We start from the raw sequence: 15,297 nt of genomic DNA, 5'->3' as shown, positions 1-15,297 counted from the left end.
ACTAATGTCCCTCGCTGTGACAGCTCTGAATGTTTACATGTATTTGTTATATATGAATTCCCGTTTATTTCTAGCTTTCAGAAGGCTAAGGCCTCTTTACAGGCTGAGATACCACTACCAGTGAAGCAAAGAGGAATTAAGTGCCTTGCTTAAAGGCACAGCGTCATGTGCGAGTCTCGGACTCACAATCCACGATGCTTCCACACGTAGGTCTGGCAGGTATAGGCTACACGACGATTTTAGCTCACGTGTTCATACACGTTAGCTAATGTCGTACCGATGTCTTCTCTGTCAGTGTGTGTGTCTGTGTATGTGTTTGTCTGTCTGTTTACTCGATAACTCAAGAACGCCCGAAGGGAATCAAGACAGATTTGATAGACAGGTAACATATGCTCATGGCAATAACTCATTAGATTTTGCTTAGTGTGGCTATCCAGGTCAATTATCTGCTCATTGCATATTTAATAAACTTTTTGTAATTAGTGATATAACTGAGGAATTCCTACATCAAATTTGATGATACCTGCTACAAATATTGATCTGATAGATATCTAATTGTACTTAGAAGCTTTGGGCAGTATCAAGTTACTAAATAGCTCATTTGCATATTCAACGAAGTTTTGTAATTAGTCGTATAACTCCGAAATAGCTGTACCTAATCTGATGAAATCTGCTGCAGATGCTGATCCGGCAGATATCTGTTAATTAAGGGTTCATTCCATATTTAATAAATTTTGTAATTAGTGATATTACTCCGAAATTACAGCATTTTATTTTATGAAACGTGCTACACTTGTTGATCTGATAGGTGTTTAATTGTCCCATGAAGCATTGAGCAGTGTCAAGTTAATAAACAATTCATTTGCATATTAGATTAGGCCTAAGTTTTTTTTGTAATTAGTGATTTAACTCCGAAAGTACTGTGCGAAAGTTGATAAAACCTGCTACACATAATGATTTGACAAATATCTGTTCTGTGAGTGTGAAGCGTAGTGATCTGTAATGAACCTGTTGTAAACTACATGAGCACATTCAGTTCACATTTGGTTACGATTAGACGTAAGCCTTGTCCAATTCTGTGTGTAAAACCTTATTTAGTGACTGTGATGTAGTAGGGTAATCGCGACTGTTTTTTGTATAATAGCGATGTATTTGGGTTACCTGTATTCGTTACATATAATTTGTTCAATATACGCAATAAAGAATCAATAAAGAGTCGTATTTCTGTCATGTTTCTTTGTCAATAAGAAGCGGTGTTTTTGTTTATTTTCAAATTAATTTTCATTTTCAAGTGTAACAAATAGTACTCAATAAAATTTCGAGTGTAATCCCACATATGTAATAAAGCAGATGCTTCCTTTGCTATAAGGAGTAAGAATGCCCGTCATTGTTACTTAGCACACCTGTTCACTAGGGATGTAACTATAACTGAGCCTGCCAGTTTGCTCAACCGTCTTATTTTCATGTCATTAACAATGCCCTGATGCAAGAGTGACGGCCTAGGTAAGTCAATAGTAGACGGCCGAGACAAGTCAATAGTAGAGAGTCGCTTAACATTTAAAGCTCCATAAGCTGTATCTTTTGGCTATTTTTTCAGAACTTTTGTTTTGTGGTGTCGTTCGCTGTTTTTGCATTGAATCCCAAAAGTGTAATTTAATGCCAAGTATTTTGCATATTAACACAACTGATATGAGTATAATCTCCATTGTTATTGTTGAAAATTGTATTCAAGTCCGGACTAGAATTCATTTGTAAACAATAAACAATGATCACTACACACATACAAGCTGTGTTGACAAAAAGAATACTCGAAATTTCAGCATGACAAACGGATTAGGGTCAGACACGGTAGTTGATATACAGAAGCAGAATACTGAAAAACTTGTCACAAGTTACAGCTTATGTCCCTTTAAGGACCTAAAGCCAAACAAAACTTAGGCCAATTCGATGATCGTGCACCTAACACCTTTGTCATTTCATAGAATGTCTTTCTTTGCAACTCACTGCGCACTGCCATATTTCTTTGTAAATCACTGCGCACCGCCATAGTTCTCCATACGCCAAATGTAAAGGTGGCTGAAAGAAAATCGCCAGTTCACTTTGCGCGAGTTTGTAACAGTGGTGTCATGCTGTTCAAGAAATGTTGGTTAGTCACATGAATTGATGTAGATTCATTAGAAAATCAATGATTTCATGACGTCGAAATGTGAAGTTCGGTAGATGCGACATGAGCAGAGCTAGAGTGTAATATAGCCATAAGAAGGTTTGTAAGCGCATGCAGTTTTAGATTATACTACATCAAAAAAGGTTCGATTGAATGATGTTACTGAATTTGATTGAATTTTACCTACCCGATATAACACCAGGCTTCCTCTGTGGATTCGATGTGAGCGTTTTAGAAAATGGCGGACTTTGCCCTGTTGATAATAGCGACTAAAGCAGCGTTTATCTGTCACCGTACGTGCAAGGAACACAATTAAGGGAAGTGACCTGCTATTATTTCAGCCAATGACCAATTTTAGTGTGCACTAAATCAAACACTAACTGATTACTATGCCGAACTTTGTCCAGCCATACTGCGTCACCAATTCATGTCACAGTGCGTCGGTAAATGTTATAATATCTCCCGGTATAGTGACAGCGAATCTGTGAGAACTGTATTTTATACCATTAGGCCTGGGATCTTGGAATTTTAATGATATGTAGATATTTCAACTTTCCAAGATTTGAGAAAGAACAGGCCTAGTCACATGCATTTTTTCACTTTTGTTCACCAATATCTAATGTGAATGTAAGCTGTTTAATAGTTTTCACGTAGGGTAGTACATTTAAACCAGAATATATCACTAACAACTGTCGACAGACACAGCCTTGGGTCGACAGACACAACAAGGAGTCCATGGGAGCTTTAAAACAGAAAGAGTTCAAGAAACAGATGGACTGCAGTCGTCATCTGACTAGTCAGGTTACCTAAAATACCAACGTTCATTGGTTGATGATGCCAAGATGCGGGAGTTAACATCGGGAAATGTCTATACACATAAAACAAGTCGGAAGACACTTTTAAGGGTCATTCATTCCGACCATAAACTCATAATTATTTTTTACACTTTTGGAACAGGCTTTATGAGCAGAAAGGCTTGTGTGATCATTTATTTTGCTTAGTTATTCCAGATGCACGTGAGGTCATTGGTACTAGAGTCTCTGGCGAACATGGAAGCTAGTTTCAAACTTTTGTAGACTTTGTGGCAAATGAGAGAGACAGACAGACAGACAGAGAGATAAAGAGAGAGAGAGAGAGAGAGTGTGTGTGTGCAGTTGATTAATATGAAAAACGATATCCCTGACAAGTTACCAAAGTCCCTTGCTAATTACAAAGGGAAGTAGCGATATGCCTTGCAATACAGCTGGGTAATTTGCTAATTAGGTGTCCCATTTCCAGTCACCTCCGCAGTAAAGATGACCAGTGGCCCATATATATCCACTGTTAATAGTAAGATAATTAAGATAAATGTTTAGCTGGTTTGAACACTGATGAACATAGGGCACATGAATGGTGAAGTCTAACCTGTGATCATTAGTATGTATCAGTGTCGGCTGAGACTGCTGGCGTACTTTGCCTCAGTATTAACTTATATTTAACTGCAGCTCAATTGTCCAGAAAAACGTTCCCATGACTTATGGCCAAAGGTTGGTTCATGCGTCTCTATTCAAGAGTATCTATAAAATGAGTCTGGTGTCACTGATTCATATAATGCCCTAGAAACGAGACAGAAAATTGAAAATGGAGGGACATTAAATGATAAGTCATTCAATATCGAAATAAACTTAATTAACTCTGATAGTTTCCAGTGTGCAATATTGTTCAGAAGAATGTAGCCACTTGTAAATTTAAATCTACTTGGATTTATCCAACAAATGTTACAAGCAAATTTCTTTGCTTAATTCGCCACCTTTGGGTCCCACATTTATATACGATTTAACAGTGAATAGAATCTACAGGAAAGAAAATGCAAATTATCGATTATTATCATTCTTAATATTTATCCGAAGATGTGTTAAATCGATCAGCGGCTGATTTATTGAGACACTTACGACAGAGGTATCGGCATACAATGTTCCAGTTAATTGTCAAAGACGTTGCGTTGAAATCATTCGAATTCGAAAAATTGTTCAATTGTTTGTTTGTTTTGACTATCATTTCCAACCAGTAATTCTAGCATCTATATCAGGACAAATTTTGAAATTTGAAAATTAGCGTGCAATTAAACTTTCAGATATTCTTTTCTCCTTGTCTCGGTCTATCTGCCTCTGCCTGTCTGAATCTCTCTGCTGCCTTTTCTTTCTCCTTCGACCTCTGTTTATCTGCCAGATTGTCTGTCTCTTTTTCCAGGATTACATTTAGGAATCCTTCAGCCTCGGAGATTTAAACAGGTGGAATAGCTCACTTGGAAACCCACTGCAATAAATGCATTCAACTGAAGCAAGGACAAGAGAACTTGGCTCTGTCTTCAAGAATAGGGAATATGGGGCTTTGTGACATAACAGGAAAAACTGATACAGGAATAAAGTTATGATAGTTTATTGTGCAACGAAGTTGTAACACAGCAGTCATACAAAGAATATGCTCTGTAAAAAAGACTGAAATTTAATGCTATTAGAGCATAATTCAGAGCTCAAAATCTCTCGAATATATCCAGGCAATCCAATTTACGATTGTAACATAACGGAATGTGTGACAGCATAACCTAAAATACTAGTATGACAGTGCATGACGGACAATCAAAGTACAAGGTAACGTCCAATTTCACTGTAGCATTGACGTGATTCGTTCAAGTCAATCAATACTTTTTTGTTTAACCTTTAGCCTAAAATTTTAAGATAAAATATAAAATTCCCAGTTAAAATTCTTAATCTCATGTATGGTCATCGCAGAAAATGTCAATCCAAGATACGATACTCAAACCAACCTCTTCGCTGAATATAGTCTAACTATTATTAATTGTCCACCAAACCAAGCAGGCAGCTTCTACATTGAGCATACCGACATGCATAAACTGGACAGATTTGAAAGGGGGAATAAATATTGTAGAGCTAAAACATGATCTGTTGTAGTCATTTTGTGTCGACCTGTCTTTCCTTTGCTAGTTGAATGACAACGACAAATTGTAGTTTATACTCTTGAATATTTTTTCCCATTTCCAAACTCTCCCATATAAGAGTTGTTTGTCGAAAGTGGTTTGTTTTACCATAAGCATATGAGTAAGCTGTAAAATTTTGCTATAAAAGAATATTATCGCTAAAACACAAGTACTATACTCAGAAACCGCTTATAAATACATTTGAATGTGGCCTGCTTAATTACATTATATATTCAACAGCAGCACAGAAGGCGACATTACGTATTTTTGGTCAATATTGAAAGAGACCTTCATGAGGTCTAACTACTATTGGAATAGTATAGTGCGCCTACATGAAGTTCAGCCAAACGCATCCTTTTGAAAAGAAGTTCAGAGTAGATGTTAAAGAAACAGAACAGTCTAAAAACCTACTATCCTCGTATGCTTTTTACCAAAGTACTAAAGAATGATAGATTCAATACTGTCTCACAAAGCTGATAATTTAGCTTACTAACGTAAACGTCATGATCATATAAATCCGCATTTTCCTGCATACGAGTAACAAGTCCTTTGAAAAGATTTATTACGCTGTGCTCATTTCGCTATTTCTAACAACTGTAAGAAATGATCACAAATATAAGTAAGAAAATATTGCTGTGTTTTGATGATTCACCCCAAAAAATAATTAAAATGGTTCCCGATCGACCTACCCTATTTCCTAAGGGTACGACGGAAACACAAGTTATGACTAGCCAGGGGATTTGGGTTGGCTGCTAAATTCTCAATGGACGGTAAATATACCGGCAAGTTGTTTCCTGGCACACTTTAGTAATTTTAAAGTTTCCCCAGGCACTTAGAGCACTTTGATTCATTTACGAGAGAGTTTGCTCCAAACATAATGCCACTGTCTCTAGGGCGGGGCCCCAAAAAGACGTAACAGAAAATCTAGAAACAACTCTGTTAAATCATCTTCCTCATCCATGCCACAGTGTTTGATACACTGATTCGGTAAATCAGTGACATAAACTGATTCGCTGATCGAATCCACTGCGATATCTATCGGGCGCAATATTGTTGCAATATCGTAAAGATATTCATAATCTGAATTGTACTTGGCAACCCGATTATTGCCAAAATCACACACGTAGACATTATCTTCTACGTCTACATCGACACCCTTTGGAAACCAGAGTTCGCCAGGACTAGATTTTTCATTTCCGAATTGTGTGATAAAATCACCATCTGAATTTAAGACTTGGATTCGGTGATTTAGATTGTCTGACACAATCATTTCATTTTTGCTGTTTACAGCCAAGGAGTATGGTTTTGAAAACTGTCCTGGCTCAGACCCGGTCCCTCCAAAGACTGCCTTGTGTTCTCCATCTGATGAATATTTCCTGAGAAAATCTCCGTTAAAATCTGTAAGAATACACTGCCATCTAACGTGAAGGCTATGCCTCGCGGATTAATATCTTCATTTTGACCAAATGTGTTGATGACTTTGTTTTCTTTATCGCAAACTACTACTCGTCTGTTTGCGATATCTGTGATGTAATGATTACCACCAGGTGACACAGCGACATCCCATGGTATGGTTGGTCTCGAAATTCATCGAATGTGAAAATTCCAGGTCCTTCACGCTCGTCCCATGGGTCTGTTACCAATGTGTTTTCGTCTCGATGGACAACTATCAGTGAATTCTCGTGGTTGAGAGAGAGTCCGGGGGAAAACCGCAACGTCCATGGCCTTGACCAGGTGGTGTTACCTTTCAGCAGAAAACGAAACCACAGCAGACTATGTAAACTCTACTGATCATCAAATCTAAAGTTTAAAAGTGAAAATAATTTGATAAATTTGATAAATTTACACAGGCTGTGGTGCGAAGTTTAAGAGATTGAAGTTAGCTTTCTTTTTTAGTACACATATTTTCTTTCGCAAAGTCATGTACTTGGAAGAGAAACTAACCGACAAAATTTTAAGAGGGATAACACTTTTGTTTATTGTAGATTTTTGTTTACTTTTGTTGTATTTGCAAAGAGCACTTTTTCACTGTAATCTCTTTCTCTTCATACCAGTAATCAAAGTCCTTCTGTGATCACGGTATCATGGTTCATGCTGTGATAACTAAGCAAACCGCAAACGCGCAAACCCCAAGAAAAATAAGCGAATGTTTATTGTTCTTTGCCTTAGTATCATCAGTAGGGACAACATTTGGCTCAGAAACCGAAATATTTTGTCGCTTGAATATGGATTATTTAGCGAAAGAAAATGGTTTTGTTTCTCGTCCTCGCGCGTGTTGATCTAGATAAGGCCAAAGTAATTAAATTCTTTGTTTTGCGTCCCCAACCGCGTAGGTTTTTAAGGTTTTCATGAAAAACACACACAATGTATTTGAATAGGAAATTTTAGGACATTACCGCTTAGCTTTTCTGAACTAACTTTTTGTTACAATTTTTTATTTGCTGCAATCAAATTACATTGTGTTAATTTTCTTATGTGTGTTTTTCAGCCGCTTAGACGCGTACCTTTTCCCATTTTGAGTGGACGCAAAACAAAGAATTTAATTACTTTGGCCTAAGCCACTCTGGCCTTTTTCACTCGCTCGTGTGTAAAAAAAAACCAAAAAAAACACGGATCATGAAAAGAATCATGTAAAAACTGAGAGGGCGCTACACAAAGTAGAAAAGTTATGTAGGTTTACAATTACTGTGCAGTTGTGAACCGTCACCATATCCCATCATTCCGCTGCCTTTACAATTAACGTTGTGCGATGCATGCACAGACATTCTCGTAATGAAAAGAAAACATTCCTGTTTTGCAGTTTGTATGATCGAAGTCGGATTTCATAAAATCAAAAAAGAAGAAGACAAGAGAAAAAACACGTCATTGTATCACTTTTGTGAGAAATCTAGGATACAAATTCATGGTGTTTTTGCCCTCACGGAGTGATAATCTGTGTTGTTCAGAGCAAGTAGACAATCGCGAAGAGCTCTATAAAAATCATGAAACGTGTCAACTCACTGAGATGTCCAATACCATCACGTTCTCCTTGACTACCTGCCTCACTCTCTTCAGTTGTTTTAAAGAAACAGCCTCGTCTTCCACAAACCTCCGGACTTCGTTACCGTCTCCTTGACTACCTGGCACGTTTTCTTCAGTCGCAGCCACAGAAACAGCTTTGTCCTCGCATTCCGTATGGATGCTAGTTTCATGAGATACGGTAGAAAATTGTTAGAAAGTGCATAGTTTTGTTTTATAATCAAGACCCCCAAAATATCTATGAATATAACTGTAATAATGTTATTTTGATATGCTGAATTAATTGAACAAATGCAAGCAGAAGATGGTATTGTAAAGTTAAATGTGAATGCAATTTCATCTGAAAAACACTGCTATGAAGACTTTATTCAAACTGGTGGAATATCGTCTTTTTCATCTCGGGTTGGACTGACTAGCTGCATCATCAGAGTATAGAGCGATGTGTGATGATGCAATCAATTGGCACGGTTGGCTACCTGTCTTTCTGTCTCTCGATCGAGAGAGACAGACAGACAGACAGAAAGAGAGAGAAACAAACGGACAGAAAACGGCCACCAGACACTTAAAAAGAAAATCAATAACTGTGAGGCATATATGATTGCAGGAAACTACAGGAGATTATCCAATAACGTTAAAAAATTTTCAGAGGAGTCTGCGGTCTGCGATGTTTCAGGCTACGTTTTGTATTAGGGACTGGTCAGTTTCTTCGGCCTGGGGGGGGGGCGGTGGATTATTTTTTGCCGACGTCAAAAAGTGGCTGACCCCCCCCCCCCTATTCCAATTTTGAAAACAGGGTGACACCCCCCCCCCCGGCGCGCGACATAGGTAAACTAAAGGTGGACATAAATTATATATATATATATATATATATATATATATATATATATATATATATATATATATATATATATATATATATATACGTATATATATATTATATTTTACATTTTACATATATATTATATTTTAAATAGTCGTTCTATGTTTTTAATGAATTGTTGACATGTCAGTTATAAGATAGGAATTTCAAAGTGTCAATCTTAAAGTTTGAATACAGTACATTTTGAATGAGCTGTATTTTGAATGAGCTGTGAATGTATTTCACACTTTCTATGCTTAACCAGATGTCCTGAACTGTTGTACAGAAATGGATATCAATCATTATAAATATCAAAGAGGAAAAAGCAGCGAATCAAAAACTTTGATGGGTGTTAAGACTTGCCAACCATCCAATTAAATCTCCTGAGGAGCCATAGAGAGCTTTTTTAGCCAAATCTGATGTGTACAGTGTCTGAGAGGACCTTTTCTTGTAACATTGAAACCATAAAAGCACAGCTAATAATGACAAAAACTGCCTTTTTAACTGTTATTTTGTTCATAAAAAAGCATCTTTCTACAGAAAACCTGTGACACAAAGGAAGATAATTGCATCAATGAGAAGGAAAGATATCTTGTCATTTTTCTATCTCTAAAATAAGTCACTGTATCAAATATATATTGTGAAATATTTGTGCATGTTGCTTTCTCATACTGAATTCTCATAGAGAGAACAGAAAAGTATCAGGAATTTGTCATCCTTTTCATATGAAATGCAGATTTAATAATGTACACTTCACTTTGCAAACATCAAGATAGCTCTGATTTATTAAAGTATGGCGCCCGAAGGGCGCGCCGAAAAATATGAAACATCCTGATATCTCTGATATATATGCCTTGTATATTAAAGTCATGCACCTGAAGGGATGCTGAAATATGTCTGATATATTAAAGTAATGAGTTTGAAGAGCACGCTGAAAAATATTGAACATACAGATATCTCTGATGTATGTATGCTTGATATGTTAAAGTTGGGCGTGCTGAAAAATATGACTGATTATTAAAGTTACGCGCCCGAAGGGCGCGCCGAAAAATACTTTTACTGAATGATGAAATTTGTAGCTGACACTAGCATTTTAGGCAATGATGAGCCTGTGTCAAAATTCAAAACACACTGACCCCCCCCCCTATTGGGTATTTCAAAAACATGGTGACCCCGCCCCCCTATCACCAAAGTCAAAAACAGGGTGACCCCCCATGAATCCACCGCCCCCCCCCAGGCTGAAGAAACTGACCAGTCCCTAGCTGCTTGTATCTGTAATTCTAGCGTACTTTTGATTCACGAAAACCGATACCGAAAATCGATTTTCGGTAATTTTTACATTGATCAAAAGACAAATCGACAAACGCTCATATGATATTAGGTTTTATACTACTATGACTACCTCTTGCTGAAGTCTCTTGTGACGAAGTGAAAGCAGCAGCGTCTTGTATCATTGATGTCTGGCCTTCGGTCATTTGCAGGTTCTGTTTTTCCAGGTATACAATTTTCCTCTCGAGAATATTAACACGCGATTTGAGAAGCCTGTTTTCCCTTCTGAGTGCGACGCATCTTCTTCGGTGGTATTTACCGTTGCATCAAAACAAGGTTTTCCAATCAGCATCGTGCACGGCCCAATCAAAGGAAGCTTTGTTTTCTTCTTGTATGGTGCCGGATGACTGCCAGGTCGTCCAAGGGGTCAGCGGACATCAGGTCCTCAATTTCAATGAGAGCGATGCTCTCGATACATCAGGAACGCTGTGTCGACGCGAGTATACGTACTTGTATCCTGAGAGGTAGATAAGTATCGATTCAGTGGTTATAAGTAAATATAGACATAGACAAGTCTAAAATTTGAAATTTTTACCTGTTACACGTCAAAGTAGTCTTATGCGAGTCTACATGTCTATATGAGGTATTGAAAACCTTTAAAATCAGAACAAAAATGTACGTCATCGTTTTTCCAATATTTCATGATCATTCAATATACCTGCAGGCAAACTCAGCTCTTCCTTGCACTGACGGTACTCCTCTGGATCTATAGTCGTTCTCAGCTTCAAGTACAGAGCACCAATATCTGTCAACACAGTATCTGTCATGATGCTCTTTTCCACCAATTCGCCGAGCCCTTTGCTTTGATACAGCGACCAAAGATGTTCCAGCGCCTCGGATGTCCTGCACCCCATGACGTACACCATGCTACCTCGTTTGATGTTTTTGATGTATGCAGTGGGATTATACCGCAGTAGGTTTTGTGGCAAAGTTGTCTTGAAAGAGCACAATTCAAACAGAGCATTTGATGCATCAAGTATCGCTCTTCCAAAGGCTGGTATCAATTCGCTGATGGAAACGTGTATGGCTACTTCTCCTGAAAAGAAAAATTTGCATATTCCAGGCCACTCCTTACGTTTTTGCGAGCGGTAAATTTTGACTCAGCATCAAATGATTGGTATTTTACTGTGAGGTGTAATTAAAACAGAAAGAGGAGTGGGTGTGTTCGGTGACGTCGAAACTATTATGTGCTTTGCTGGCATAGCATGGGAAATGCTCTCTTATATATCAATCTTTGACCATTTAGTTGGCAAAAATCAGAGATTAGAAATCGATGAAACATCAAATCTGGCGTTCCCTTTATGAATGTTTTGATATGTCCAAGAATATACTCGAAATAATATTGTTTGGAAACTGAAATTTAAAATTCAAGCGGTGATATACACATCCACGCTTTCATAAAATACTGTAAATATACACTTCAATAAGCTAGAAGTAAAAATTAATTTTCAAAAATATGTCTACATCCTTCTTTACTTCAAGTTACTTATGTGCATACAAGGTTGTCCGGAGTCCCGAATGCACTTTCTTACCTCTATTACGCACCTGTATTAATTCAATTGTTTTCAATACTTATCTACTAGACAAACTGAAGCATTTGTTCATGTCAGACGAGTGTTGTTGTTGTAACAGCAGACGAGAAGAAGTGGATTTTTTATCCGTCTGTGTTGTAACAGAGGGTTAAGAGTTACGAGAAGCTGCAAGTATCATGTTCTAATCATGAACACATGCCAAACAGGGACCTACCTGGATCGCGTTGATTTGGCTGTGTTTCTACATGTGTACAGTTTGTCGGATCAGGATTGTGCGTCTGCTTTTCATCTGAAACTTCTGTTTGGGAATATTTACCTTCTGGATATGTGGAAAGAAATGAAGGTCAGTGTCAGAACTTGCATGCTTTGTAAAATGTTCAGTACCTTTGAATGTCTTTGCAGTCAACGAGAGCTGACGAATGAACAGTATTGTGATATATATTATTGTTGTTGAGACAGAACTAGGAGATACAACCACTTACATACGAAGTTCCCTGCAATGTTTTGCAAATTACGATCAGATATTTTTGTGATTTCAAGTAATGAGGTGAATATGCGAAGGCGTGAAATAAGAGCAGCAACTTTCGCAGCATCCCATGGTGATTCTGATAGCAAACTGGTGCACGCGCAAGTGCCTGGTGTCAGCGGCTGTGATGTCACTATTCAGTATTAAAGAAAAGGCGAAATAGAACAAAGTCATGTGCCCAAATTCAATTACAGAGGTGCCTTTAAAATGAATTGTTAACTGTAATTTTGCACCTGTAACATGACACAAAGCAACATTTTCTTTGCAGTGTATGACAGCATTTGACCATACCTCAGATTACGCAATCAGAGGGAGTTCTTGAGTGCAGTTTATTGGAGAGAAATGAGTGAATTCAACCATCGTTACTTACCCTTGCAAACCCCATTCGTTTGATTACTGAATTCAGGTTTCAACGTCACGACGTCGCCTTTCACTGTTTCCGTAAAACTGAAGTATGTACTTTTCTGATGTTGGAATTCTTCTTTGAGAGCCTCTCTGACCTTCAGGGCGTTGTTGAGACAGATGTCATTATTCCTAATTGCAAACATGAGTTTTTGGTGCACTTCCTGGGCCAGCAAGTGATGAGTGGCTCAAATTCAATACAGTGTTTCTCCTCCAGAAACTGGCATTGATTTCTGCCCACAAAGAGTACAGGAACACCCACTGCCATAGTCGTGAGCGAAAGACCCAGAGAGTCGACTGAGAGCGATGGAAAGAGCACGAGATTTGACCTGCGAACTAGTTTCATGACATTGGATTCCGCATGCTCGTAGGTGACAATGTCCAGTTTGCTGCAGTGTGAACCAAGCTTTAGCTTCAGCTGTTCTTGTTCATTTGAAGGCACACCCAGGATAAGCCACCTGGGAGGGCGACGGTACATTTCACAGAGTGTGACTGTCAGCTTTTCAATCGCATTTGCAAGATCCATTAAGTGTTCAAAGTGAGAACTTAAATGGTGCTTCTCAACTGGAGACAGAATCCGAAATCCGCATTTATCATTATATGGTTGCGGCGGTTTGAAAGTGCAAAACTCAGCCTCTGGCAAAGGGGGAAGAAGAAAGTGGTTTTGCTCAGTCTTCATTCTGACAAAATACTGATAAGTATGTGATTCTGCAGAGACAACAACTTTAGCCTCTTCGGTTTCCTCATCCAGTGAACAACGACACTCTGTGAATTCATCGTCTGAGAGTTGCATCATACGACAATCCAGCATTTCCGGATCGGCAGTGTTGATGAGATAGAAGGCCGCTTTACGAAATAGGTCATTCCTCATGAGTAAAGCAGCATCTGATGTGGTCATTTCAATCCCAATAACCATATTGATATTCTGAAGCTCACACAACTTCGGGAAATATGTGCTGTAGCCCATGATCCAGTCTATGTTTGGCTTTTTACACTTCAAACGTCCTTTGGGACTCGGAAAAATTAATTTAACTCCAAGACTTTCAGCTTCTCTCTGAGCTCGTTCGTCGGCACATAAAACCATGCAGTGAACATGTTTTCTTATCCCCTTGGTTAGACGTAGGATCACACGAATGATGGAGGAGGCATTTCCCTGGAGTGAGTAGCGCCATCTATCGTTCACAATCAAGACCGATGGATATACTGTGTCACTTGAATGTAACCCCTGCGCAAACATGAGCCAGTGTCATTAACAGTAATATCGTAAGACAGTACCATCAATATGAAGACCGTGGATAGTATCATCAACAACAACAGAAACCACACACACACATACACACACACACACATGGACAGATTCACCAGTATTGTCTAGCTTGGAAATGTGTTGTAGAAACTATTTAGAAAAAATACACAACTACGTCTGATTGTCTGTACACTGCAATTTTTTGGGGCTTGAAAAAATGACCCATGTATGATCTGTCATGTCACAAAACGTTTCTATAGTTACAAATTTACGATTCCTTAAAATACTCCTTCGAGAGAAAAACCAGTGTAAATCTAAGGTCTCTTTTGGGGAAGAAAAAAAGACCAACAGGACGGCGCACGTCAACCAACTTGAACTGATCCGTTAGCTCAGTTGGTAGAGCATCCGAACGTGGGTTCAAGTCCTACATTGGTCATTTTTTCAAGCCCCCAACATTTGCAATGTAGAGACAATCGGATGTAGTTGTGTGATTTTTCTCATTAGTTTCTACAATACATTAATACCACGCTACACAATACTGTTTCCACACACACATATATATATATATATATATATATATATATATATATATATATATATATATATATATATATATATATATATATATACATATATATATATATATTATATATAAGGGGGCTATAGATATACACAAATACATACATACATACAATATATATATATAATATATATATATATATATTATATATATATATATATATATATATATATTATACACACAGTGAACATAAGGCATATACAGGCATATTATACTGAGCATGCGTATCAGTGAGACGCTTGAGGCTGCCCTCCGAGGTCGGCTGCAATGATCAATTGAGCTGCCGGTAAACTCTTGCTACGTGTTTACTTTCACCTGATTGTTTAACCCAGCGTAATGGAATTGTTTTTCTCAAGCAATCCAATATGCCTCATATTTCAGTGCCTTCACTATAAGCTGCTACAATGTACAGTCGATGTCCAGAAGAGGTTCATTATGGCCAAACGATAGACGATCAAAATGAAGTGTTGTCATTATCAGGGGTATTACAGTAAACATGATAGTATTTGTGTCAAAGTTACAATTGTCTGTTTTTGATTAGCAATTTGTTGGGGCAAGTATTACTACCATTTTCAGTAATAGAGCGCGAAGCCACTGCAGTGAACTGCAATAAAACTGCTCACACTAATTAGTGTCAGCTGTTTATCGTCCACCACACCATGCG

The 15,297-nt window shown here is 38.0% G+C and overlaps 1 protein-coding gene across 1 annotated transcript; it reads right to left on the bottom strand.

The window, feature by feature from the left end:
• Positions 1-4,273: 4,273 nt before the first annotated feature.
• On the bottom strand, positions 4,274-14,038 carry LOC139141156 (uncharacterized). Its single transcript, XM_070710763.1, has 6 exons — positions 12,776-14,038; positions 12,094-12,198; positions 11,006-11,383; positions 10,421-10,502; positions 8,142-8,322; positions 4,274-4,417 (listed from the first exon to the last, which is right to left on the bottom strand). Exons 1-6 carry the CDS (start codon positions 12,951-12,953, stop codon positions 4,274-4,276), a joined length of 1,068 nt encoding a protein of 355 aa, XP_070566864.1. The 5' UTR covers positions 12,954-14,038.
• Positions 14,039-15,297: the final 1,259 nt, after the last annotated feature.

Source organism: Ptychodera flava, chromosome 9 (genome assembly GCF_041260155.1).
Source record: "Ptychodera flava strain L36383 chromosome 9, AS_Pfla_20210202, whole genome shotgun sequence".
NCBI lineage: Eukaryota > Metazoa > Hemichordata > Enteropneusta > Ptychoderidae > Ptychodera > Ptychodera flava.
The sequence above is the reverse complement of the archived record's forward strand: the minus strand, read 5'-3'. Positions and strand labels throughout refer to the sequence as shown.

Coding starts and splice junctions, on each gene's coding strand:
- LOC139141156 (XM_070710763.1), bottom strand. CDS start 12,953: ATGTTTGCAATTAGGAATAATGACATCTGTCTCAACAACGCCCTGAAG. Junction 8,323..10,420: donor ACAAGAGACTTCAGCAAGAG/GTAGTCATAGTA, acceptor TCATGAAACTAG/CATCCATACGGAATGCGAGG. Junction 4,418..8,141: donor TGATGGTATTGGACATCTCA/GTGAGTTGACAC, acceptor TAAATCTCCGAG/GCTGAAGGATTCCTAAATGT.